This window comes from Capricornis sumatraensis, chromosome 16, assembly GCF_032405125.1.
Source record: "Capricornis sumatraensis isolate serow.1 chromosome 16, serow.2, whole genome shotgun sequence".
NCBI classification, from domain to species: domain Eukaryota; kingdom Metazoa; phylum Chordata; class Mammalia; order Artiodactyla; family Bovidae; genus Capricornis; species Capricornis sumatraensis.
The window spans coordinates 29,960,296-29,986,650 of record NC_091084.1 but is presented as its reverse complement, the minus strand read 5'-3'; the positions used below and the strand labels follow the sequence as shown (position 1 = coordinate 29,986,650).

Below are 26,355 nucleotides of genomic sequence, written 5' to 3'. Positions count from 1 at the left end.
GAGCTGGAGCCCTGGAGGGCTGAGTAAGTTATCCAAAGTCAGAGGAGCAGGAAAAGATGGAGATGAGGTTCAAACTCAAGAGCTGAGTCCTTAACCAGTGAGCCACCCTCCCCTGTGTTCCACTGTTCAGAGACTGAGTTTCAGTTCTACGCTGAGGATGATGCCTGGTGAACAGTCCGCCAGGTCCAGGGGACCCAGCTGGACTTACTGGCAGGAAGATGGCCACTGTGGAACTGTTCATGAGTCATTCAGAGAAGAGAACCAATACAACGCACCGGGTGTGTGGGAGTGAAGGAGCATCTCTGATGGACTGACTCTGGCAGGGGACAGTAATAGGAGGGGAGAGATTTGGCTCTGGGGGGTCTGTTGGGGAAGGCCTGGGACCAGGGTGGACCATGTAGGAGGAAAAGGGCTTAAAGAGGCATGAGACAATGAAGCACGAGCCAGCTACACTTGTGCTCAGTGGAGGTAGGCTGCTTACTAAGAAACACAAGTCCTGGAAATTCAGACAGACTTGAGCAAAATCCACACAATTTTGTAAGTTGATTATTTCTACCTTTGATGGGTTTTTCAGGTAAACCGCAAGGTTGCCTGGTAGGATGGGTACACAGGAGCTAGTTCATTCATCAGATCACCCCCTGCTCACACATCCCCAGCTCCACATCACTGAACTCTGTCTGGAGTAGCTGTCTTAAATATTTCTAGTTCCTTTTCAGATCTCCATGATGTCTACCACAGATAAGGCCACCATGTGTCTCTAGAATCTAGATACTCAAATTGTGGTCCACGGACCAGCAGCATCACCTAAGAGCTTGTTAGAAATGTGAAATCTCAGGCCCCGCCCTTGAACCACTGGATGAGAATACAGTTTAGCAAAATCCCTAGAGGATTCATACGTGCCCTAGAATTCAAGAAGCCCTCCTCTAGAAGGGCTTCTGAGAGAGCATGCCCCTGCTCTCTCCCTTCTGCTAAAAACCCGAGCTAGACCTGTGGGTCTTAGTTGCACATCAGATTCACCTGAGAAGCTTGTTAAAAAGAAAAAGCAACCCAGAATTCACCAATTCCAACTGAATCACAATTTGTGGACATGCAACCCAGGCATTTGTATTTTTTGTACGTGTGGAAAAAGATACAACCTAACATTTACCATTTTAACCATTTTTAATTTTTTAAATTTTATTTTATATTAGAGTATAGTTGATTTACAATGTTGTGTTTCAGGTGAACAGCAAAGTGATTCGGATGTACACACATTCATCCTTTTTTAGATTATTTTCCCATATGCTGCTGCTAAGTCACTTCAGTTGTGTCCAACTCTGTGCGACCCCAGCGGTGGGAGCCCACCAGGCTCCCCCGTCCCTGGGATTCTCCAGGCAAGAATACTGGAGTGGGTTGCCATTTCCTCCTCCAGGGGATCTTCCTATCCCAGGAATCGAACCCAGGTGTCCTGCATTGCAGGCATATTCCAACTGAGCTATGAGGGAAGTGTTCTACAGTAGGTCCTCATTGATTATTTTATATATAGTGGTGTGCATATTTTAATCCCAAACTCCTAATTTATCCCTCCACCTACCTTTTCTCTTTGGTTTGTTTTCAAAGTCTGTGAATCTGTTCCTGTTTTGTAAATAAGTTCACTTGTGTCATTTTTTTATTCCACATATAGGTGATCTCATGTTTGTTTTCGATGTCACTTAGTATAATAATCTCTAGGTCCACCCATGTTTCTGCAAGTGGCAGTGTTTCCTTCTTGCCTATGACTGAGTAATGTTCCATTGCGTATATGTCCTCTGACGATGGACATTTAGGTTGCTTCTATGTCTTGGCTCTTGCCAATAGTGCTGCAGTGAACACTGGGGTGCATGTATCCTTTCAGATTTTGCTTTTCTCTGGATATATGCCCAAGAGTGGGATTGCTGGATCACATGGTAGCTCTATTTTTTAAGGAACCTCCATACTGTTCTCCTTAGTGACTGTCAATTTATATTCCCACCAATAGTGTGGGTGGGCTCCCCTTTCTGCACACCTGCCCCAGCATTTATTGTACCTTGACTTTCTGATGACCATTCTGATCAGTGTGAGGTGATAACCTTATTGTAGTTTTAATTTGTGTTTCTCTAATATTTAGTGATGTTGAGCATCTTTTCATGTTTTTTTTGACCATCTATATGTCATCTTTGGAGAAATGTCTACTTAGGTCTGCCCTTTTTTTTTTTTTCTTCTGCCCATTTTTTGATCGGGTTTTTTTTTTTAATATTGAGCTACATGGACTGTTCATATATTTTGGAGATCAATCCTTTGTCAGTCGTTTCATTTGCAAGTATTTTCTCCTATCCTATGGATTGTCTTTTTGTTTGTGGTTTCCTTTGCTGTGCAGAAGCTTCTAAGTTTAATTAGGTCCTCTTTGTTTAGTTCTGTTTTTATTCCCATTAGAAGGTGGATCTGAAGATTTTGCTATGATTTAGTCAGAAATGTTCTTCCTATGTTTTCCTGTAAGAGTTTTATAGTATCCGATCTTACATTTAAGTCTTTAATCCATTTTAGGTTTATTTTTGTGTATGGTGTTAGAGGGTGTTCTAATTTTCATTCTTTCACATGTAATTTTTCAGTTTTCCCAGCACCACTTATTGAAGAGATTGCCTTTTCTCCAGAGAAAAGATTGCGTCTTGCCTCCTATGTCATAATTAATTAACCATAGATGTGTGGGTTTATTTCTGGACTTTCTACCTTGTTCCATTGATCTATATTTCTGATTTATGCCAATATCATTCTGTTTTGATTACTGTAGCTTTGTAATATAGTCTAATGTCAGGGAGCCTGATTCCCCCAGCTCCATTTTCCTTTCTCAGAATTGCTTTGGCTATTCAGGGTCTTTTGAGTTTCCATACAAATTTTAAAATGTTTTATTCTAGTTCTGTGAAAAATGCCATTGGTAACTGGGTAGGAATTTCACTGAATGTGTAGATTGCCTTGGGTAGTATATTTTGACAATGGTTTTCCTTCCAGTCCAAGAACATGGTATATGTTGTCTTCTGTTTTCTTCTAGTTCCTTTATCAGCGTCTTATACTTTTTCAGACTACAGGTCTCTTGCCTCCTTAGGTAGATTTATTGGTAGATATTTTATTCTTTTTGATGCAGTGGTAAATGAGATTGTTTCCTTAACATTTTAAGCCATTTTTAAGTGCACAATTCAGTAGCGTTAAGTATATTCACCTTGCGGTGTAACCATCACCATTATTCATTTCCAGAACTTTTTTCATCTTCCCAAACAAAAACTCTGTACCTATTAAAACACGAATTCCTCATTTTCCCCTCCCCCAGCCCCTGGCAACCACCATTCTACTTTCTAATATTAATAACTTGACTACTCTGGATACCTCATGTCAGCGGCATCACACAGCATTTGTCCTTTCAACTGGCTTATCTCACTCATCACGTTTTCAAGGTTCATCCATGTTGTAACACGTATCACAATTTCATTCCTTTTGGACTTCCTTGGCAGCGTAGTGGTTAAGACTCCATGCTTCCACTGCAGAGGAGCACAGGTTTGATCCCTAGTTGGGGAAGTTCTTCATGCTGTGCAGAGCGGCCAAAAAGAAAGTCATTCATTTTTAAGACTGAATAATATACCATTGCATGTGTATAACACACTTTTATCCCATTCACTTCTTGATGGACACTTGGGTTGCTTCCTTTTGTCTGTGAATACTGCTGCTGTAAGCACTGGTATATAAGTACTTGTTTGGCTCCCTGCTTTCAGTTCTTCTAGGTAGATAACTAGGAGTGGAACTGCTGGATCAAATGGTAATTCCATACATAACTTTTTAAAATGAAGAGTATATTAGTTTTTATTGTGGTATAGTTGACATATAATATTGTATGTATATGATTTGATATTTGTATACACTGATCACCACAATATGTCTAGTTAATATCTGTCTCAATATACAGAGTTACCAGATTTTTTTCTTGTGACTTTTAAGATCTACTCTTTCAGCTTTCAATACAGTATTATTAGCTATAGTTACCATGCTGTATGTTATATCCCCATGCCTTACTTATTTTATAACTGAAGTTTATACCTTTTTGACCCCCTTCCATCCATTTAGCCCACTCCACCACCACCTCCCCAAGCCCCACCTCTGGCAACCATTATCCTGTTGTCTGTATCTATGAGCTTAGAGTTTTAGGGTGTTGTTGCTTTAATAGTCCATGTATAAGTGATACCATACAGTATTTGTCCTTCTGACTTATTTCACGTAATCGTAATGTCCTCAAGATGCATTCATATCATCACAAATGACAAGATTCTATGCTTTCTATGATATTGAATAGTATTCCACTGTGTATGTTGCCTCTCCTTTATTTAGCATTAGTGGACACTTAGGTTGCTTCCATGTCCTGGCTACTGTAAATAATGCTACAAGGAGCATGGGGATGTAGATATATTTTCAAGTTAGTGTTTTCCATTTTCTTTGGATTAACACATAGAGGTAGACTTGTTGGATTGTGTGATAGTTCAATTTTTAATTTTTTTGAGGAAACTCTGTACTGTTTTCCATAGTGGCTATGCCAATTTAGAGTCCCATTAACAGTGTACAAGAGTATACTTTTCTCCATATCCTTAACAACACTTGTTATTTCTTTTTGATAATAGCCATTCTGATGAGTGTGCTGTGCTATCTTTTTTGTGTGTGTGTGCTATCTTATTTTGATTTTGATTTTGATTTCTCTCATTAATGATGCTGAGCATATTTTCATGTACCTGCTGGCCATCTATGTGTGTTCTTTAGAAAAATATTCAGATTTTCCTGCCCATTTTTTAAAACTTTATTTTATATTAGAGTATAGATGATTAACAATGTAATAGCTCCAAGTGGACATCAAAGCAACTCAGCCATGCATATACATGTATCCATTCTCCTTCAAACTCCCATCCTGCCCAGACTGCCACATAGCATTGAATCTAACCCATTTTAAACCAGATTTTTTTCATTCAATATGTATGAGTTCTCTATTTTGGATATTAACCCCTTATCAGATATATGATTTGCAAATATTTTCTCCCATTTAGTAGGTTGCCTTTTCATTCTGTTAAGATTCCCTTTGCTGTGTAGCAACATTTTACTTTGATGTAATCCCACTTTTTAGTTTGATGTAATCAGAAAAGCCCTGAAGTTGGAAAAAATTGAAGAAAGGAGGAGAAGGGGACGATGACAGAGGATGAGATGGTTGGATGGCATTACGGACTCAATGGACATGAGTTTGAGCAAGCTCCAGGAGATGGTGAAGGACAGCGAAGCCTGGTGTGCTGCACTCCGTGGGGTCCAAAGAGTTGGACACGACTGAGCAACTGAACAACAACACAATCCCGCTTTTTAATTTTTGCTTTTATTGCCTTCCCTTTGAAGTCAGATCCAAAAAAATTATCACCAAAAATGAAATCAAGGAGTTTGCTGCCTATGCTTTCTTGTAGGAGTTTTATGATTTCAAGTCTTGCATTTAAGTCTCTAACTCATTTTGAGTTAATTTTTTGTGTATGGTGTAAGACAGTGGTCAAGGTTCATTCTGTTGCATATGGCTGTCCAGTTTTCCCAACATTTATTTATGATACTGTTATTTCCCCATTGCCGGGGTCCAGCCCCAGTGGATCCAGGGTGATTCGAAGGTGGGGACAGAGTCAGCATCCTTGGAAATAACTTATTTAGTTACAGATAAAAAGGGATTCGAAAATTAGCAGGGAAAAAGAGGCCAAATAACTTGGTTTACATGGAATACCAATCACCACCTACGTAGGCCGCAGGCGTCTTCCCGTTCTCCTGAAGGAGAGGAGGCACTGAGGCCCCCCTACCCCTGGTCTGATCTTAGAAGCCCAGGCAAAATTAGCAGGCTTGATGGGTACCCATGCACCAGATGGGAATTTTGGCCAGAAAATAGTAGGAGAGAAAAAGAGGCTGAATAACTTGGTTTACATGGGATACCAATAAAATTCCAAGACAAGGAATTTGCACCATCTACGTTGGGCCACCAGTGCCACTTGAATATCGGAAGATGCCCCTCCTTGGGCTCCTTCTAGTGTGGGCTTGAAAGCCAGGACAAGTAAGTATACATGGTGAGCACCCACGCTCCAGATGGGAATTCAGCCAGAAAAATGGGCAGCAGGAAAGAACGACATGGGGGAATCAGTCTTTCCAGGAACCAATCCGATTTCTTTATTTTGGGGTTTGCTTATATACCCTTTTGTTACACATAGGGATGAATACAGAGTCATGCGGGGGTCAGTAGTCCTGACCTTTATCAAAATCAGATGCTTTACATAAAAAGAGATCTTAGGGGTTTTACATCATCTTCTGGCCATGAGGCCTGCTGACATTTTACCACCCTTTCTTTCTGATAACCAAAAAACTTATTTTTTCCAAGGGTGTTTTTTCTTAAACCAGGCACCACCCTCCAAATAAAGTTGCATTCCTATAGGGTGAGGGTGTAGTGAGTTACAATCAAGAAAGGAATTTATTTAACCCAAGGTTAACATGATTAATCTTAAAGGTTAATACTTATTTCTCCTATATGCTAGTTATATTCATTATAAGGGCAGGGATATGGAGATTTAGCAGCAAACATCAGCCCAACAAATGAAAATCCTTTCACCAATGCTCCCCTTAAGATCTATTTAGTCTTAAGATAGTGATAAAGTTACATTTTTACATAGCAAGGACACAGTGATTTATAACAAAGTACAAAGATCTATTACAAAAGAGAAAATTCATTAACTCAAAAAGCCTAGTATTGTTAATCTTAAAAACTACTATATTTCCTTTTCTATATTCCAAATACATTGATTAATATATCCCCAGGTGCCTAAGGATATGGAGGCCTGGTGGCAATCATGGACTCAACAATGAGAAAAGCCCTATGCTAATTAAGACTCTCAAAATACTCCAAAACTCTGTGCTGTTTATGGTTGAGAGGTAGTAAACAATCATGTGCATAGTGGCAGGAGTATGGATAATCCTGTCACACAAGCTAGTTTGCCAGCAGAGAGGTTTGACCTGAGACACCCTTGTCCCACCCAGGGCAGGGAATTAGCAACAATTATTGGCACAACAAATGAAAAACCCTTCACGGATATAATTCCTAACCAACCCACTATACTGACAATTTCCAATTTCCCAAACGAATTTGCCTTTAGTAAGTCTAAAACAGCTCGTGCCTCTCAGGTTGGGAGGCTGAAACAATCACATGTGACCCGACGAACCTATACAGGCAGGCTAGATAACCTTCAGAGGAGTTCGTAAGTTGAAACACTGTTGTCATGCCCAGAAATTTTTATTGACTTGGAGCTGCACGTTTACTCCTTCTCCAAGAGAACTGGTGGGGAACAGCCCCCCATAGAGTCAGAAGTGTAGGCGAGAGCATGAAACAGTAAAGTAGATAGACTCTGGTTTTGGGGGTAGATGTTCAGGAACAGGGGTTTCCTGAGGCTTGATCACGCCTTTGCATATGCCAAGCCTCCTTCCTCATGACCTTTGCCATGGGCGGAGTTCCTCACGCTGGCTCCCGGCACCCCATCATGTGTTCTTGGTGCCATTGTCATAAATTAATTGAGCATGTCTGTGTGGGTTTATTTCTGGGCTCTCTATTCTGGCCCAGTGATGCATGTGTCTATTTTTATGCCATTCTGTTTTTATTACTATAGCTTTGAAATATAGCTTGATGTCAGGGAGGGTGTTGTCTCCAGCTTTGTCCTTATTTTTCAAGATTGATTTGACTCTTTGGTATCTTTTGTGATTCTACACAAATTTTAGGGTTGGTGGTTCTGTTTCTGTGAAAAAATGCTACTGGAATTTTGATAGGGATTACATTAAATCTTTAAGTCTCTTTGGATAGTAATAACATTTTAACAGTATTCTTGTAATCCATATTCCAAATAGAATATCTTTCCATTTATGTCTTCAATTTCTTTCATCAGTGTCTTGTAGTTTCCAGAGTACAGGTCTTTCACCTCCTTGGTTAAATTTATTCCTAGGTATTTTATTCTTTTTGATGCAATTGTAAATGAGGCTGTCTTCTAATTTCTCTTTCTGATAGTTTGTTAATAGTGTATGTAAACATAACAGATTGTGTATATTGATTATATCCTGAAGCTTTACTAAATTGTTTATTCTAACAGGTTTTATTTCAGTAGAGTCTTTAGGGTTTTCTATATATGATATCATCTCATCTACAAAGAAGGACAGTTTTACTTCTTCCTTTCCAATTTGGGTGCCTTTTATTTCTTTTTCTTGCCTAATTGCTCTGCATAGGACTTCCACACTATATTGAATAAAAGTGGAGAGAATGGGCATCCTTGTCTTGTTCCTCATCTTAGAGGAAAAGTTTTCAACTTATCACCATTTTGTTAACTGTGGGTTTGTCATATATGGCTTTTACTGTGTTGTGGTATATTCCCTGCATACCCACTTTACTGAGAATTTTTATCATAAATGAATGTTGGATTTTGTCAAATGCTTTTCCTGCATCTATTGATGATCATATGATTCTTATCCTTTAATGTGTTAAAGTGAAAGTTGCTCAGTCGTGTCTGACTCTTTGCAGCCCCATGGACTATACAGTCCACGGAATTCTCCAGGCCAGAATACTGGAGTGGGTAGCCTTTCCCTTCTCCAGGGGATCTTCCCAACCCAGGAATTGAGCCCAGGTCTCCCACATTTCAGGCAGATTCTTTACCAGCTGAGCCACAAGGGAAGCCCAAGAATTTACTGTGTTAATGTGGTGTATAATGTTGACTGATTTGCAAATGTTGAACCATCCTTGAATCCCTGGAATAAATCTCACTTGATTGTGATGTAGGATTCTTTCAATGTATTGTTGAATTCTTTTGCTAATACTTTGTTGAATTTTTGCATCTATATTCATCAGTTCTGCCCTGTAATTTTCTTGTGGTGTACTCACCTGGTTTTGGTAGTGGGGTAAAGCTGGCCTAACAATGAGTTTGGAATTGTTCCCTTCTTTTCTATTTTTTGGAAGATTCTGAGAAGGATTGGTCTTAATTCTTACAAGAATGCTCAGTAGAATTCACCAGTGAACCATCTGGTCCTGGACTTTAGTTTGTTGTTATTGTTCAGTCGCTAAGTCATGTCCAACTCTTTGTGACTCCATGGACTGCATCATGCGAGGCTTCCCTGTCCTTCGGTATCTCCTAGGGTTTGCTCAAACTCATGTCCATTGAATTGGTGATGCCATCCAACCAACTCATCCTCTGTCACCCCTTCTTCTCTTGCCCTCAATCTTTCCCAGCATCAGGGTCTTTTCCAATGAGTCAGCCCCTTCGCATCAGGTGGTCAAAGTATTGGAGCTCCAGCATCAGTCCTTCCCATAAATATTTATGGTTGATTTTCTTTAGGATTGACTGGTTTGATCTCCTTGCTGTCCAAGGGATCCTCAAGAGTCTTATCCAACACCACAGTTTGAAAGCATCAATTCTTCAGCACTCAGCCTTCTTTATCATTCAGCTCTCATATCTGTACACAACTACTGGAAAAATCCTAGCTTTGACTGTACAGACCATTGTCATTCAAGTGATGTCTCTGCTTTTTAATACACTGTCTAGGTTTGTCACAGCTTTTCTTCCAAGGGGCAAGTGTCTTTTAATTTCATGGCTGCAGTCACCATCTGCAGTGATTTTGGAGCCCAGGAAAATAAAATCTGCCACTGTTTTCATTTTTTCCCCACCTATATGCCTTGAAGCAATGGGACCAGATGCCATAATCATAGTTTTCTGAATGTTGAGTTTTAAGCCAGCTTTTTCACGCACCTACTTCACCTTCTTCAAGAGGCTATTTAGTTCCTCCTTGCTTTCTACCATTCGGGTGGTATCATTTAATTCCTGATTCAATCTCCTTTCTAGTAATTGGTCTACTCAAGTTTTGTTTCTCCGTGATTCAGCCTTGAAAGTTTGTATTTGTTTCTAGGAATATATCCATTTTGTCTTGGTTGTCCAATTTGGCATGTAATTGTTCATATTAGTCTCTTAAGATCCTCTGTTCTGTGGCATCAGTTGTAATACCTCCATTCATTCCTGATTGTATTTATTTGAGCCCTTTCTTGTTTTCTTTTCAGAGAACCAGCTCTTTTCTGTTGTCTTTTTGTCTCTATTTTATTTCGTTCTACTCTGATCTTTATTTCCTTCCTTCCACTAACTTTGGTCTTCATTTGTTCATTTTCTAGTTCCTTTAGGTGTAAATTTAGATTGTACTGAGATTTTTCTCATTTCTTGAGGTAGGCATTTATCTCTATGAACTTCCCTCTTACGACTGCTTTTGCTGCATTCTGTAAATTTGGGTATATTTCCATTTCATTTGCCTCAAGGCATTTTTAAATTTCTCATTTGACTTCTTCATTGACCCATTCGTTGCTCAGCATGTTGTTTAATCTTCACATATCTGTGAATTGTCCAGTTTTCTTCTTGGATCATTTTAACCATCTTTAGGTGTACAGTTCAGTGGCATTAAATACACTTACAATGTTGTGCATCACCACTCTCCAATTCCAGAACTTTTTCATCTTCCCAAAGAAAAACTCTATACCTGTTAAGCACTAGTTCCCCTTTTCCCTTCACCCAGCCTCTGGTAACCACCATTCTGTGTTCATTTCTATTAATGTGACTAATCCAGAAAAAACATATAAGTGGAATCAGAGTGTTTGTCTTTTTGTCTGTTTTTTTTTTTAATTGGCATAGTGTTTACATGGTTCCCCCATGTCAAAGCATGTATCAAAATTTCATTCCTTTTTAAGGCCAAATAATATTCCATTGTGTGTATATATTACACTTTTTGTCCCCTTCACTTATTGATGGACACTTGAGTTGTTTCCTTTTGTAAACTGTGAATACTGCTGCTATGAACATTGGTGTATAACTGATTATTTAAATCCCTGCTTTCAATTCTTTGGGGTATACAACTAAGTAGAATTGCTGGATCAAATGGTAATTCTGTGTTTAATTTTTGAAGAACTTCCCAGTGGTTTTCTGCCAGACATCTGATTAAGTATTTGTAGCCAGAAAAATGATACTCAAACATCCATTTACTCACCAAATACCCTGAAACCCTTCTTATGCCCTACCACTGAGCTAAGAACTGGGGGTGCAGAGGGCCAGTGGGTCTCTTCTAATGTTCAAAAGGCTCTCTATCTGCTGTGTGTCCAAACTGTCAGAGTCCTGAAAATGGAAGCCTGGGGGAAGAGAATATATCATAGACAGCTAGCTGTCTGCCAAAGCCTCATGCTTGTCCAACTATACACACACACAATCACACTCTACATAGATGCTGGGAAGTGGCTGCCCTGCTGGTGACTACAGTTCCTAGTTCCCTGACTTCTGGGTAGGGCCCTAAGACTACGTTCTGTCCAGTGGAATGTGGTAGAAGTGATGCATGCTATTTTCAGGCCTGACTTAGCCTTCCATCACTTTTCTCCAACTGGATGTCAAGGTGAGCTCAGAAGCCACTTACTATGGATGGCAGAGCCTCAGTCAGCCTGGGTTCCTATCCATCTATGCAGATCTGTGCCCCCCCGCCCCCACCAGTGCTAACCGGACTTTCTATGAGCAAGACAACTGACTTGTGTTCAGTCACTGAGATTTCAGAGCTTACCTTTACAATGGCAAGCACCATCTTAACCTACGCAGAAGATGAGGAACTTGACCCCCCCATAGAAACCTTCCTTCCATAACTCAGATGAAGAACATCTCCACAAAAGCCATCTCTGCTTCATCCACACCTATGCAGGCGAAGTGTTGGGGAACAGCAGCTGATGACTTTAGAAAGGGGAGGATTGAGGATGAGAGAACCAATTGCAGGATTGCAGGATGAGGGTGAGAGAATCAATCAGGGCTCTGTCCTTCCTCCTAGAATCCATATCTTCTGGGCAGTGGCAGGAATACTCCTAGGAAGAAAGGGCAACAGCTGTCAGATGTGTGTTACCCTGGAGGTAATCCATGTTTGGTTTTAGTGTCTCTAAGAATCATTGACTCTCAGGATTCAAAAATGCCTTCAAGTTTACCTTGTTCAGACTTCCACCCAAATCTTGAATCTTCTGCAATAAGTAAGGATTATCTGGCATTCACATGCTTTACCTCCTGATAGAGAATGCATCACTTCCCAAGCCAGCACGTTTCACCTTTGAATGGACCTTTCACTGGACAGCTCTGCAATGCCCCCTTTACAGTAAGCATAAAGTTGTTTCTTTGGATTCTTTTTTTTTTGCATCTTAATATAGGCATTTATTGTTATGAATTTCCTCCTTAGAATTGCTTTTGTTGCCTTGCATAAGCTTTTGATACATTGTGTTTCCAGTTTCATTTGTCTCAAGGTACTCTTATTTCCCTTTAAATTTCTTCTTTGATCCATAGTTGTTTAGAAGAGTGTTGGCAAATTTCCATGTATTTGTGAATTTTCCATTTTCCTCCTCTTACTGATTTCTAGTTTCATACCGTTGTGGTCAGTGAAGATACTTGGTATGATTTCCGTCTTCATGAATTTTCTGAGACTTGTTTTGTGACTTAATACGTGGCCTATCCTAGAAAATCTTCATGTGCACTTGAGAAGGATGTATATTCTATTGTCCAGTAGAACATCTGTATATGTCTGTTAGGTTCACTCGGTCTAGTCTTATTCCAATTCACTGTTGCTAATTCTCTGTCTAGATGACCTATCCATTGTTGAGAGTGGGGTATTAAAGACCCCAACTATTACTGTATTGCTGTTTATTTCTCCTTTTAGCTCTTAACTTTTGCTTTATGTGTTTATGTGCTCCAGTGTTGGGCACATAAATATTTCCAATTACTTTATCTTCTTGATATACTGGCCCCCTGATCATTATATAATGGTTTTTGTCTCTTTATCACTTTTAAAGTCTGTTTTGTCTGATTTAAGTATAGTTACCCCTACTTTGTTGTTGTTCTTACAATCTGTTTGAAACATTTTTCCATCCTTTTAGTCTATATGGCTTTAAGGCTAAAATGATTCTCCTGAAGGCAGCACATCTTTGGATCTTTTTTTTCCCATTCAGTCATTCTGTGTCTTCTAATTGAAGAGTTTAATCTGTTTACATTTAAAGTAATTGATGATAAATAAGGACTACTGCTGCCATTTCATTTTCTAGATCTATTGTTCATTGTTTCTTATCCTGCTGTCTTTTTGTGTGTTTTGATGTCTTCTGGTATCAAAATGTTTTGACTTCTTTATCACGTTCTTGTGTATAATTACTACAGGTTTTTCCCTGTGGTTACCATGAGGCTTAAACAGAATATCTTAAAATCGTAATTCCCTATTTCTTTAAATTTTTATATTAAAGTATAGATGATTAACAATGTTTTAATTTCAGGTATACAGCAAGGTGATTCAATGATACGTATACACGTATCTATTTTTCAAATCCTTTTCCCATTTAGATTATTAAAGTGTATTGAGCAACATTCCCTGTGCTATACCATAGGTCCTTATTGGTTATCTGTGTTAAATATAGCAGTGGTAACATTCTGTTTTAAACTGATTACTTCAATAGAAATTCAAAGCTTGCCATTTTTACTTCTTCCCCTCACATTTTAGAGTATTGATGTTGTAATTTACATGTTTCTATATTGTATAACTAAAAACATATTGTTAAAATGGTTATTACTACATTTGTTTCTAACTTAAACTAGAGTTGTGAATTACACACTACTATTACTGAATCTGACTGTATATTTACTATTTATGATGCTAACTAGAGTCCTTTTATTTCCACTCAAAGAATTCCTTTTAACTTTTCTTATAGGGCAAGGGCTAATGGTGAATTCCCTCAGCTTTTGTTTGTTCAGGAAAGTCTTTATCCCTCCATTTCTGAAGGACAGTTTCATCTAATATAGTACTCTTGGTTGACAGGGTTTTTTTTTCTTTCAATATTTTAAAAATATTATCTCGTTCTTTTCTGACCTAAAAAATTTATGTTGAGAAATTTGCAAACAGTCTCCCCTTATACATAACTTTTCTCTTGCTGCTTTAAAAATTATTTGACTTTTGACAATTTAATTATGTGTCTCACTGCAGCCCTATTCAGGTTCAACCTATTTGAGGTTCGCTTGGATCTGGATATCTATTTCTATCCCCAGGTTTGGGAAGTTTTCAGCCATTATTGCTTAAAATATACCTTCTATCCATTTCTTTTTATCATTCCAGAATTCCCATAATGTGAATATTTTTTCTTTTTATTGTGTCCCTTAAGTTCCATAGGCTTTCTTCACTTTCTTTTTCCTTTCTTTTTGCTTCTCTGACTGTATAGTTTCAAATTTCTTACCTTCCAGGTTACTGATTCTTCTGAATGCTGTCTGCTTTTTTCTTTTCTTTTTTTTTTTTTACTCTACATTGAATTCTTCCATTATATTTTTCAGCTCTGATTCCTTTGTTTTTGATGGTTTCTATTTCTTTGCTGAACTTGTTGGGTTCATGCTTTGTTTTCCTAATTCCATTTAGTCATCGTGTATTCTTGTAGCTCACTAAACTCCTTTAAGAACATTATTCTGAATTCTTTGTCTGACAGAATATAGATCTCCATTTCTCTAAAGTCAGCTTTTAGAACTTTATTAGTTTCCTTTGGTCTCATACTTATCTACTCATGATCCTTGATTATGTATGTTGGTATCTTCCCACATGAGTAAGGTCTCCCAGTCTTTGCAGATTTGCCTTGGCAGAGACAATTCACCTGTCAGCTCAGTTTAGCTCTGGATATATCTGTTGGTAATGTCCTTGGGCAGGTGGGGCCTGCTAATCGGATCTATTCCTGTTTGAGGCAACTGTTTAAGCTCTGAAACTGGGGGAGGAGGTGCCACTGGCTAAGAACAGTTGGATAAGACTGCTGGCACGGTTCTCTAGCCAAAGGAGCCTGTAGGATAGGCTCTGCGGTTGCCTGAATTCTCTTGTTAGGCTTCCTACACGGTGGGGCTGGGTACTATACTTAGCAGTTGGTGGGGCTATAGCTTAGCTTCCCTTGCCCTCATAGGACAGAGGAATGGGACCCAGGGCCTGCATGGCTCCTCATTTGGGGACCCAAATCAGGCAAAAGTTGTGCACTGGATATCTTCATCAGGTAAGGCCAGTAGCTTTGCTCTAAAGACAGGGAAAGTCACGGGCTGTGCTCTTTGTCCAGGTGACACTGTAAGCAGGACTGTTGGATGGGCTATATGCAGCCTCTCTCTGGGAGGATTCCCTGGTCAGGTGGGCCAATGGCTGCATTTAGCAGTAAGTGGAGCTATGAATTAGTTTCTCCACCCAGCTGTTCTTGGGAGGACAGCTCCAAGGCCAGGAAGGCTGTTTGTGGTCTTGACTGAAACCAACCTGTGCCCCAAGTTCCCTGGCCTGACCAGGGCTACTACCCTTGCTGTAGGGGTGATCAGCTCTGCCCGCCTGCCTCTGGGCTCAAGCATTGATGGATTACATAGCAGTTTTCAGGTGTTCTCAAGCAGCCCTTCTTCTTAATGGGCAAAAAAACAAATTGGCAGCAGGTAAGGCTATGTCTGTTCTCCTGCCTGGGTGCGACTAGGAGGCCCACTTCAGACAACTCCCAGATTTTTCCAGGCTTTCTGGCTGGGAGAGGCTGAGAGGCACTCCACAGCTGGTAGGACTATATAACTCGGCTTTTCCATCTTGAAGTGAGCTGACCAGGCTCCGGGGCTGGTGGAACTCCTCTTTTGAGGACCTGAGTCACACAGACCTGCATGCACTCTGCCAAGTTCCCTGGCCATGTGGCACCATTGATTTGCTCTGCAGATGAGCAAAGCCACAGGTTGGGACTATAATTGGTCTCTGCAGGTACAAATGTGATCTGCCAAGACCCAGTACTGGAAGCCCCTCCACCTTCTCCATCGGATTCCCCGTGGCTGAGCCTTGCAGTCTCCTGTGACCCCAGTGGGGTGAAACCAGAGCGAGGACTCCCATGAACTGACCCACAATGCTGGAGGTGCTGGATGTCATCCCCGGGCTCTTTCCCTCTGGAAGAACCATAGTCTCAGGGGAGACCTCTCCGTGTGGGGCTGTGCCAGCTTAGGGGAGGGGCAATGTGGTCAGTGTGTAGAGCTGTTCCCCTCACCCCCTCTAAGGCAATATGCCTGGGTCTTTGTGGTACAGAGGGTGCTTCAGCCTTGCTCCCAGGTTCTAGGATTCTCTCAGTAGTCCCTTATCCATGAATAGTTGATAGTTGCTATTGTGAATGGGGGAAAGTCAGGAATACCCTATGTCACCATGTTGGTGACATCATTCCCCTTACTATGTGTTGAACACTGTTCTGAGAACTTTACATGGATTAACTTCTTTAATTCCCATAACAACTTTATGGGCTAGATACTCCTATTTTTAAATCTTTTTTTTTTAATTTTTAAATTTTAATAGTTGATTTACAATGTTATGTTAATCTCTGCTATCCAGCAAAGTGACTGAGCTATATATTTCTCAAATTCTTTTCTGTTATGGTTTAAAACAGAATATTGAACATAGTTCCTGTGCTATATAGTAGGACCCTGCTACTTATCCATCCTGTATATACTCATTTGCATCTGTAATCCCAAACTCCCAATCCCACAAATCTGCTCTCTGTCTGTGAGTCTGTTTCTGTTTCATAGATAAGTTCAACTGTGTCGTATTTTAGAGTCTACATATAAGTGATATCACATGGTATTTGCCTTTTGCTTTCTGACTTCATTTAGTATGATAACCTCTACATCAATTCATGTTGCTGCAAACATCATTATCTCACTGTTTCTGTGGCTGAGTAGTATTCCATTGTATATATGCACCACATCTTCTTTATCCATTCATCTGTTGATGGATATTAGGTTGTTCCCATCTCTTGGCTATTGTGAACAGTGCTGCTATGAACATAAGGGTGCGTGTTATCTTTTTGAATTATAGTTTCGTCTGGATATATGCCCAGGAGTGGGACTGCTGGATCATACAGCAACTCTATTTTTAGTTTTTTTGAGGAACCACCGTACTATTTTCCATACTGACTGCACCAGTTTACATTCCCACCAACAGTGTAGGAGGGTTCCTGTTTCTCCACACCCCCCTCCAACATCTGTTATTTGTAGACTTTAGTGGTGGCCATTCTGACTGATGTGAGGTGGTACCTCATGGTAGATTTGGTTTGTATTTCTCTTAATACTTAGTGATAATGAGCATCTTTGTAGAAATGTCTCTTTAGGTCTTCTGCCCATTTTTGAGTTGGGTTGTTTAATGTTTTGTTGTTCAGTTTGGCTAGATTTTGCTATTTAACCCCATTTTAAAGATATGAGACTCAAGGCACAGAAAGGATAAAGTGAACCTTGTGATTCACACTTTCACTGCATTTAAACCTGAGCAAGACCCCTCAAGAGCAGATGCCCCTCTCCTCCATGATGAAAAATGGCATTACCCTGCCCTTCCCTCTGTGTATGTACCTGCTGGAGGTGGCAAAGCCAATCAGGGAGGCGGGAGAGGAGGACTGGAGGTGCAGGAGGAAAGGAGGAACGAGGAGATGTTCCAGTTCATCGATACTGCTGAGGGCGGGTGCTATTTTTGTTTAAACCATCCCTTCCCTGCCTTCCCCGAAGAAGCTGCTGGAGGAACAGGCAGCAACAGCTGCCAGCACCCCTGCCCACCCCAGCTCTGTGTTAGGCCACTGGATGAGGCAGCTCCTCACCCAGGGCAGACCTCTCAGTCACCAAATCGAAGACAGCCACCCTGCTTCATCCCTGGACTGTGCATTCGGGCTTCAAGCTTTTGACCAAGGAAGACATGAGCCCAGAAGGGACCTGTTGAGGTCACAGAGCTTGTAAATGTCAGAGCGAAAAGTAAACCCAGGTGTCCTAAGGCCAGGGTTATTTCCCCACTCCCCATACAGCCATTTTGTGTGGACGCTTCTATGGTAGAGGGGCTATAATCATGCCCAGTGGGTCTCCCTTAAGAAAAAGAGGAAATAAACATATCACAGAAGAGCTCTGGAAAACTGTCCGATCCCCACGGTAGGAATGACCCTTATCCCACCTGTAAAAGGGAAGTAAGAACAGTTACCCTTTTTTTTTTTTTGTATTTGCATAAAATCTCCAGAAAGAACCGGTATATTTGTTACCTTCAAGAATGGCCCAGGGATGAACTGACTTTTGTATCAGTTAAATACGAAGCCATGTGAATGCAGAGGCTGTTCAAAATAAATATCCTTTTAAAAACCCTCTTTCCTGAAGCCCCAGTCAGGACTGCTCAGGTCTGGTCTCACCTCTGCTGCACTGACTGTACTTTTGGCCTCTCCCAGAATCTCTCTGGGCCACCTCCTCCGCTGTGAGATCAGAGTGGACTGAACAAGTTATCTGCAGGCTCCTCTCAGCACCTTTCTCCCTCCCATCCTCAGAGCAGCTCAGACTCAAAAGGCTAGGTACCTTTGTATGTTTGTCTTTAAGTTGGTTTTCTTTTGCAAGTCCATGAAATGCAACTTTCTCAGCTGGTTCTTCTGGCAATTTTGGTGCTATAAATCCAAGACCACACAGGCTATTCACACCACTGGAGCAGGAAAAAAACCCACCTGACTTTGCCAGCTTAGAACTTCAAGGAGCTCACCTTTGCGTGAAGAAATAGGGTCAAGTAGCCCCTGGGAAATGGCATGGTGAGTCTCCAGCTGGTAGGTGGAGCTAGGGCTTGATAAGGGAGAACTCAGCTGGGGGCTGAGTGCCCCCAGCACTGCTCCAGGGAGCAGGGTGCTCTAAGGACACAGCCACGAGGTATAAGGCTCCGTTCTTGTAGGGAGCTTCAGGCATTTAAACTCCAGGAGTTCAACTCCAGGACTTCAGGCCCTGGTTTTCTCACTCACAGAAATGGAGCTGAAACTAACTACAAAACAGATATGATGTGATTAGGTTCGATACTGTGGTATTCTTTTCGAAAAATATTGTATGCGTGGCTTTGCTGGGTCTTCGTTGCTGCGCATGGGCTTCTCGTTGCGGTGACTTCTCGTTGCAAAGCACAGGCTCAGGAGCTGTGGCTCACAGGCTTAGCCGCTCCGCAGCATGTGGGGTCTTCCTAGACCAGGGATCCAGCCTGTGTCTCCTGCACCGGCAGGCAGGTTCTTTATCACTGAGCCACCAGGGGAGCCCTGGGTATTCTGTGAATATTCATTTCCTTCCCTCTACCCTTAAGCAGAAGGAAGCAAAGGCCTTCAAAAGGAGACACGTTCACACAGCTACTGTGTAGCAAATGGACCTGCAGAGATTTAATTGATGTAGAAAACACAGGATTGTCACCAAAGTTGGTTGCAGCACATGAGCTAGTCCCCAAGCACACAGATGAACAAAAGTGGACATCCTATGCGGTAGGCTGGTGCCAAAGAAGTGCCTGGGGGTAAACAAGCCAATGGGATCTCAGTTCCTTATCCAAAGAAATGAGGGGTGGAGAGGCAGGGGGAACCCCCACCGCTTTCAAGACAAGAAAAGGGGGGCACTTTATTTAAACGATGGGGCAGATGTTAAGCACTGCCTGCGTGTCCCCTCAAGGAGCCCGCTGACGTGGGAAGGGTGGCAGGGTGCTGTGCCAGACGGCAGGCATGGGCCCAGCCCCTCACCTCCTTCAGAACAAGTCTCCAGGCTCTGAGACGAGGCGCCAGGGACGGCACAGGTGGAAAAGACGGACGGAAACAACGCACATATACACCCGAGTGCTCCAGGAAGAGGAAGCCATGGTGAGCCCTCCCAGTCTCTTCCTGTGGCTCACCGGCTTCCTGAGACCTGAGAATGTAGCTGGGATGCTCTGGGGAGGAGCCCCAGGGTGGGGGGAAGGAAGTGCTCCTGAGGACAGCCCCTGAGGAAAGCCCAGGACCAGCAGAGGGAAGACAAGTGGCAAAACTTCTGGGGCCAGCCACCGCCCACAGGGCTCTGGGCCCAATCCTGAGATAAGTCAAAAGGTGAGACAGAGTGCTCAGGAAAGGGGACGTTAAAAAAAAAAGGCTTGATCTCTACAGGGCTGAGGTATTAGAAAGGCGGGCCCTGGTCCCAGAGGACAAACATGCCGGGGGGGCTTTGTTCTGGGTAGTGAGGGACCACATATGTGACCCTGGGAGCTCCAAGCGGGCCCCACAGGTCCAAGAGACCGACTCCACTCCAATGGAGTCCCCTGGCCTCTGAAGCAGGAGCTCCCCCAGCGCCACCTCTGCCCCACGTCAGTGTCGCAAGGCTCACGCACAAGCCACACAGGGCAGCCTGAGATGCTACAGTCTAGGGGTGGCTTAATGTTCCCGGTCAACCCTCCGTTTCCCCTGGTGCCCCGGGGCTCCTCTAAGTTCCAAGTGAGGCAAGCAGCACAGAGGGGGGCCAGGAGGATGCTTTATCAGGGGAGTAACGTGCAGGCAGCAAGTAGGGCACATGGTCTGGGTGCAGGAGAGGCCAGGCTGCCCCCCGGCTCAGCGCCTCAGTAGTGATAGACTTTCAGTCTGTTGTTCCCATCCAGGTCCAGCTGCAGGAGGCTGGAACCAGCCGCTGGCTTGGGCACCAAGGAGAAGAGAGGTCTGGCCACAAGGTGAAGGAGAACTCCACAGTCAGCTGAGCACGGTTGGGGAGGAGTCACGGACCAGACAGGACCCTCCTGGGACACCCCCACCCCGCCTAGGGCCCACCTGCCCTGGCAGTTAGAGCGGGAAGGGATCAGGGTTTGGGAGGCAGCTAAAAGGATACAACTTGGGGTCGTTCTTGTAATGTTCTAGCCACTTTCGGTTAGCCGCGATCAGGTCCTGCAAGTTGGAGGTGCCCACCTCAGGGACTCGGGGATAGGGACGCTGCAGGAGGCGGAGCTGCTCACTGCGGGGAGGGGAGAGGAGGCAAGAGCATGGCATGAGTGCCCCTCTGGGGTGAGGAGCATCTATTTCCAAAAGGGAAGAGGGTGGAGCCTCCACCCTGGGTGAAGGCGCCTGACTTCAGGGCTCCCACGTCTGCCTGTGCCCAGCCAATCTCGTCAGCAAACACTTTCCTCTCTATCAACTCAAATACCTTCCCAGCATCAGCTCCCAAGCTGGCCAAAGGGTGAGAGGGGCTGTGCTTATGGTTGGGGGCCTGCAGGGACACATCAAGGGGGGGTACATTTGGCAAGGAATAAGATGAAGGGGAAATTAATAACAGGTTTCAATAATTGCCCATCTGTCTCCCCCACAGGGAGCCCCCACTCCCTCCAGATGTTGCTCAGCAGGTCTAGGGGAAGAATGGAGCCGTGCACAGCAGACAAAGAGCTCAGGGCAGAGACGAACGCCTCACTCCACAGCCAGATCCCATTTCTCCCCAGGGTGCCACTGGGCAGCTTCCTCATGGGGCTGGCTCAGGTAAGGCCAGCCTGGCCCCACTGGAACCTCAGCAGCTTCATGGCCTGGGGGACCTGCCTAATGTCTGGGTGACGTGATAGGGCCTTCTGGTCCCTTCACCAGGTCCCACCTGCCCTGGGAGCTGCAGCTGAATGGAGTGGCTCCACCCTGAGCCCACAGGGAGGCTTACCTGGCAGACACATAGCCCAGCCTATTTTCCAAGGGGGCAGGACCACTGTTGAGGAACGGGATGCCAGCTGGAAAAGTGTGAGGGAAGCAGTCAGAAATGAGCAGCAGTTTAGCCAAGCCAGCCCCCTCTTGCCTCCCTCAACCCAGAAACTGCAAAGGCAGTGCCCCAAACCAAAGACAGGAAAAGCTTCTGAGATTGGAGGTGAGAGATGGTACCCAGAAACTGTCCTACTTATTTCTAAAACTGAAATTAGAAGCTCTTCCTTCAAATAACTGTTTTTATGGATTTTCACATTCCTCATCAGGGCCATGAGACCAGAGGAAGCCACATACAGCCAAAGGGCTACAAACCCCGGAGTCACAGACATGGGGTCAAAATCCAGTCTGTTGCTTGCTCCCTGGGTACCCTGGAGGATATTACTTAACCTCTGAGTCTGTTTCCCCATCTGTAAAATGGGGATGAAAGTGTGGAATAACCTCAGAGGATTATTATAAGGACTCAGTGAAAAACCATATATAAAATGCCTGGCCCATAATATAGAACACTCAAGATGGCAGTGATCACAACTCTGACAAGCGACCTCCTCAGGTTCAGCTGAGCTCTAGAATCCATCATAAAGGCCCCATCAGGTAACCTGTCCTTGACCCAGAGGGCCTCCAGCCACAGGGCGAGCAGCAAGGTCCTCCCAGGAACCCTGAGAGTCCGGAGGCCATGCCAAAGCTGGGGGTGAGGGGCAGGCAGAGGAGGGAGGTGGGGAGGCTGAGCCAGAACCGTGCACAGCCCAGAGGGAGGCTTACTTGGAAAATACTTGCGCCACTTCTCCACCAGGAAGTCGTCCACGGTCTGAGCCGCAGAGGAAGAGAGCCTGGGGCCCAGCCCCGGGTCCCAGGTCCACTGAGCAGACGTGGGCTGAGCCAGGGACGAGGCTGAGCCCCGGGCCAGGGAGGGGTTGGGGGGAGCCGGGGTGCTCCTGGAGGCCTGGGTGGGGAGCGGCACGGGCATGGAGAAGAGCGGTGGCGGCTGGGCGTTGAGGCTGCCCAGGACCCCGAGCACCCCGTTGAGCTGGCTGCTGATGCTCTGCAGGGAGCTGCTCAGGTAGTGGATCTTGTTGGGGAAGGTGGGGCTTGGGGCCAGGTTGACTGCAAAGGGAAGAGGCGGAGGGTGGAGAATGGCCTTGCTGGTACTGCCCCCTACTGGCCCACATTCCTACCCCTTCCCCTGTTCCTCTCAACAAAAGCCCCACAGCTTCAGTGTTTCAGAGCGTCTATAGGGAGAGGCCCCCCCGGGAAAGGCCAGAAGGGACGCTTCTCTTGCTGCGAGTCCCCCGAGCCTCTGAGCCCTGCAAACCCAGCCAGCTCACTCCTGCCAGGGCATTTGCTGACCACTTGCTCCAGACACTGGCACGGCAAGGGGGCCCTCTCTTGCTGGGCTGTGGGGAGGGGCTGCATCTCTGGTCCTCCCCCCGCCCACTCACAGCGAGGCAGGGGGCAGGAGTCAGAACTGTCACTGCTCCCATCTTCCAGGTCGCTGAGGTCAAAGGTCACCTTCTTGGTGGGGGGTCCTCTCAGCGTGTCCTCATCCGAAGCCTGGTGGGAAGACGCAGCAGTTGAGGGCGGCACCTGCTCTGTGCTTCCTGCCCTCGTGACAGCTGAGAACTTGGTGGGTAGGCTCTTTGAGTCCCAAGTTCTGGGGGAGGCACAGGCTGCCTTGCAGGTGAGGCTGAGAGAACTCAGCCACTGGAGATATAGGCAGTAAGGCCACCAGGGTCAGGCAGGCCCCCACCCTCACCCCAGTAAACACTCCCCACGGTTTCTTTCCAGCTCCTGCTGCACCCTTATCTCAGGCATCCAGAGGAAAGCCTATGAGGCCCAGGGAAGGTAGCGAAACCAAGGAGCCTCTATTCCTGGCCCTCAAGGCACACCTCTCCTGGGGCACCAGGGCAGGACCAGTCCTCTCCTGAGAACCTTCAGCAAGAGGATCCAAGTCTGCTCAGGATGTCTCGGCACAGACCCAAACCCCAAAATGTGCTCGACAGTAAAAGCTGAAGTCACAGCCACTTTCAGCAGCTCAGAATCCCCAAGCCTACTGCCAATCCTGGGCCTAAGCTGCCCCGACACGGGACCCAAGAACCCCCACCGAATCCCAGGAACAGAAGAGGGAGGCTGGGGCCAGGCTGGGCTGCACCTCTTCCCGGAGAGAGGACTCCAGCTGATGCAGCTTCTCCTCCTTCTTCTTCAGGAGGTCGTGGCCTTTCCGCATGGCTGACTTCATCTCATCCAGGTGCCTGGTCTCCTGCAGCCAGGGAGGAAGGGAAGGAGGAAGACGGTGACTCACCACACCGGCACATGGAGGAGTCCCCCCTGCTCTGCGGTTTGTTGGCTGGGTGATCTGGGTGAGCTTAAATTACCGAACTCTGGATATTCATCTAAAAAAAAACTTCTCATAGGGTCTTGAAGATTCGAAGAGAGAACATGATACATGCCCTCCACTATGCCCACACCTAATAAATTCTCAAAACAGTTACTATTAAACAAATGGTTATTATTATCATCACTGTTTCAACTACCATTACTACCCCCATCCTCAACAGCAGGGATTCAGCAGAGCAGTTCCAGGCCCTGCGGGTGGAATGCAGATGCCCCTGGAAGGCTGCCCCTCCAAAGGTACTGACCTCTGACCCTCTGCTGCCCCCCAGCCAGACTTAGGGGCCACAGGGCCCGCAATCCCTCACCAGCTCTGAGCATCATCAGAATTCTAAGAGACCAGGCATAATCTGCCAAGATCCTCACATGGCAAAGAGATGTGTGATCCCACTAATAATAACCATGAAGACATGTCCTTTTCATTACAAATTAGGCTCTCAGAGAAGGAAAACGGGGAATTCGGCTTATGCTGAGTGTGCTCAAAAGATTTTCACTTATGAGTAAAGTCTTGAGTGTGATGGAATGGCCAAGCAATGTGGAACTTCTAGAAAATGGGAACACCACTACAATCCTGTACATTGTCTCTGGTTACTGTGAGGCCCAAATGACTTCCTAATAGAGAAAGCATTCTGCACTGCCAGGTGAGTGTAAGGAGCTTCCATCCTTGCGGTGATCCATAACCTCCATCTCCTCCTGTCTGGTCTCCCTAGACTTGTCCAGTGACTCTGTGCCTACCTGACCACTCAAGGGGAGCCCTGGGCATGATCCACTGAGGGCAAGCCCAAAGGGAGGGCCAGCTTCCTGCCCGGGCCTCCCCAGCGTGGCTGAGTCCCCCCGGGGCTCCTGACCTCCTCCAGGTCCTTGCACACGTCCTCCAGGGCCTTGGTGCCTGGTGGGTCTTTGGCCGCCTCCTGAGCGCTGGCCAGCTCCTGGCGCCAGTGCTGCTGGGCAGCCTTCAGAGCTGTCTGCCGCCTCCGCATGGAGCGTGACTGTCGCACGAGGAACTCTTTGGCATTGCGGAGAGCCACCCCTTCAGCAGAGAGGTAGTGCCGAGTGCTGCAGAACAGGGCAGGGCAGGGGTGGAGCGGGGACACACGCACTATGGACTCCTGCTGTGGGTCATGAGCACTGCCCCAGCAGGTGTCCAGCCTGAGCACAGACCACAGGGCTAGGACAGGGTGGGGACGCCGCTGCTCAAGACCCATGGCACACGGCACGCGCACTGTGCATGCCAGTCCTCCCTCCTCCTGACAGGAGCGGCACCTGAGGCCTCCAGAGACGGCCAGACCCTCCCATCAGCCTGACCCTCGTGCAAGGTCAGTCCATGCCAGCGTGCTGTGTCAGTGATCACCCTGGGCACCTTCCTGGCTTGTCACAGAAGACTCCTCAGTGCCCCAGCCCCTATCCTCGAACCAAGCCCCACTGGAGACCATGGGTCCAGGTCAGTCCCCGGCCCTGACACACGTCCTCACTCAACCATTCCTGGATCCTCAACCCAAAACAGGACAGGTTATTGGAACGTACCTGTCCAAGGATAGGTCAGTCTCCTTGCTCTGGGAAGAGAGAGAAGGATACCTCTTTAGTCTGGTTCTAAGACACACACAGTAGAAAATGCCCACTGAATGTAACAACATCAGGTAACTACAGGCTCAATAAACCCCAAAGTCCCTCCTAGAGGCCCAGATGATGGGTCTGCCAGCCACCGAGCACCAGTCACTTACAGATATAATTTGACTGATGCAGAAGTAGGGCTAGGAATGATAATAGGAGACTAAAAAGTCCTGGGCAGAACAGTCAGGACCCTTCCTGGAGCCCCACCCCCCGCCCCCAGGGGCCCTCCTACCCACTTTCCCCCCCCCGATGCAGCCCCATCCCTCCTGGACCTCAACCCCTCCGAGAGCCCCGCCCCTAGTGGAGCCCTGCCCAACTCCAGCCACCCTGACCCTCCCAAGAGAAGCTCACCGTCCGGGGGGATCTCCTCAGGTCCTCAAGGAGGAGATTGGGCTCCAAATGTGGGGAAGCGTTACTGTCGTTTACCTCCAGCTCTTTCAACAAGTCCTGCTGCTTCTGAGCCTGGACCTCCAGGTCGCTGTGATGGGAAATTGGGGAGTGGGGGGAGTTGGTGAGGCAGGGTCACATGCTGAAGCAGGCCTGGCAGCACCTTTCAGGACTCCTAGCAGGGAAGGGGCAGAACCACCTCCACCCTTTCAATCCTGCCAAAGATGCTGGGGCAGGGACCCCAGAACCGGGGGACCCGGGCTAGTCCCAGCCTCTTAACGCCCCCGCTAAGTCCCTACAAAACAGCCCCTCCATCTGGCTCCACCTCTGCCTGCTAACTGGGCCATGAAGAGACAGAGCCCCCAGGTGGCAGAGGTCAGAAGGCAGGTGGGAGGCGCAGGGGTGGCGGA

The 26,355-nt window shown here is 45.4% G+C and overlaps 1 protein-coding gene and 1 long non-coding RNA gene across 2 annotated transcripts in view; one reads left to right on the top strand and one right to left on the bottom strand.

Annotated features, from left to right (window-relative positions):
- Nucleotides 1–19,305: 19,305 nt before the first annotated feature.
- CEP164 (centrosomal protein 164) overlaps nucleotides 19,306–26,355 on the bottom strand; it is a 69,844-nt gene continuing 62,794 nt past the window's right edge. Inside the window, 9 exon segments of the mRNA XM_068988281.1 lie at nucleotides 19,306–20,551; nucleotides 20,718–20,840; nucleotides 21,525–21,591; nucleotides 22,322–22,663; nucleotides 22,999–23,110; nucleotides 23,709–23,816; nucleotides 24,796–24,998; nucleotides 25,453–25,537; nucleotides 25,910–26,036. Coding sequence (XP_068844382.1) covers nucleotides 20,455–20,551; nucleotides 20,718–20,840; nucleotides 21,525–21,591; nucleotides 22,322–22,663; nucleotides 22,999–23,110; nucleotides 23,709–23,816; nucleotides 24,796–24,998; nucleotides 25,453–25,537; nucleotides 25,910–26,036 — 1,264 coding nt within the window. The 3' untranslated portion in view covers nucleotides 19,306–20,454.
- LOC138092414 (uncharacterized) lies at nucleotides 24,447–25,373 on the top strand. Its single transcript, XR_011146006.1, has 3 exons — nucleotides 24,447–24,588; nucleotides 24,805–24,990; nucleotides 25,202–25,373. It is a non-coding gene; the product is annotated as an uncharacterized lncRNA (long non-coding RNA).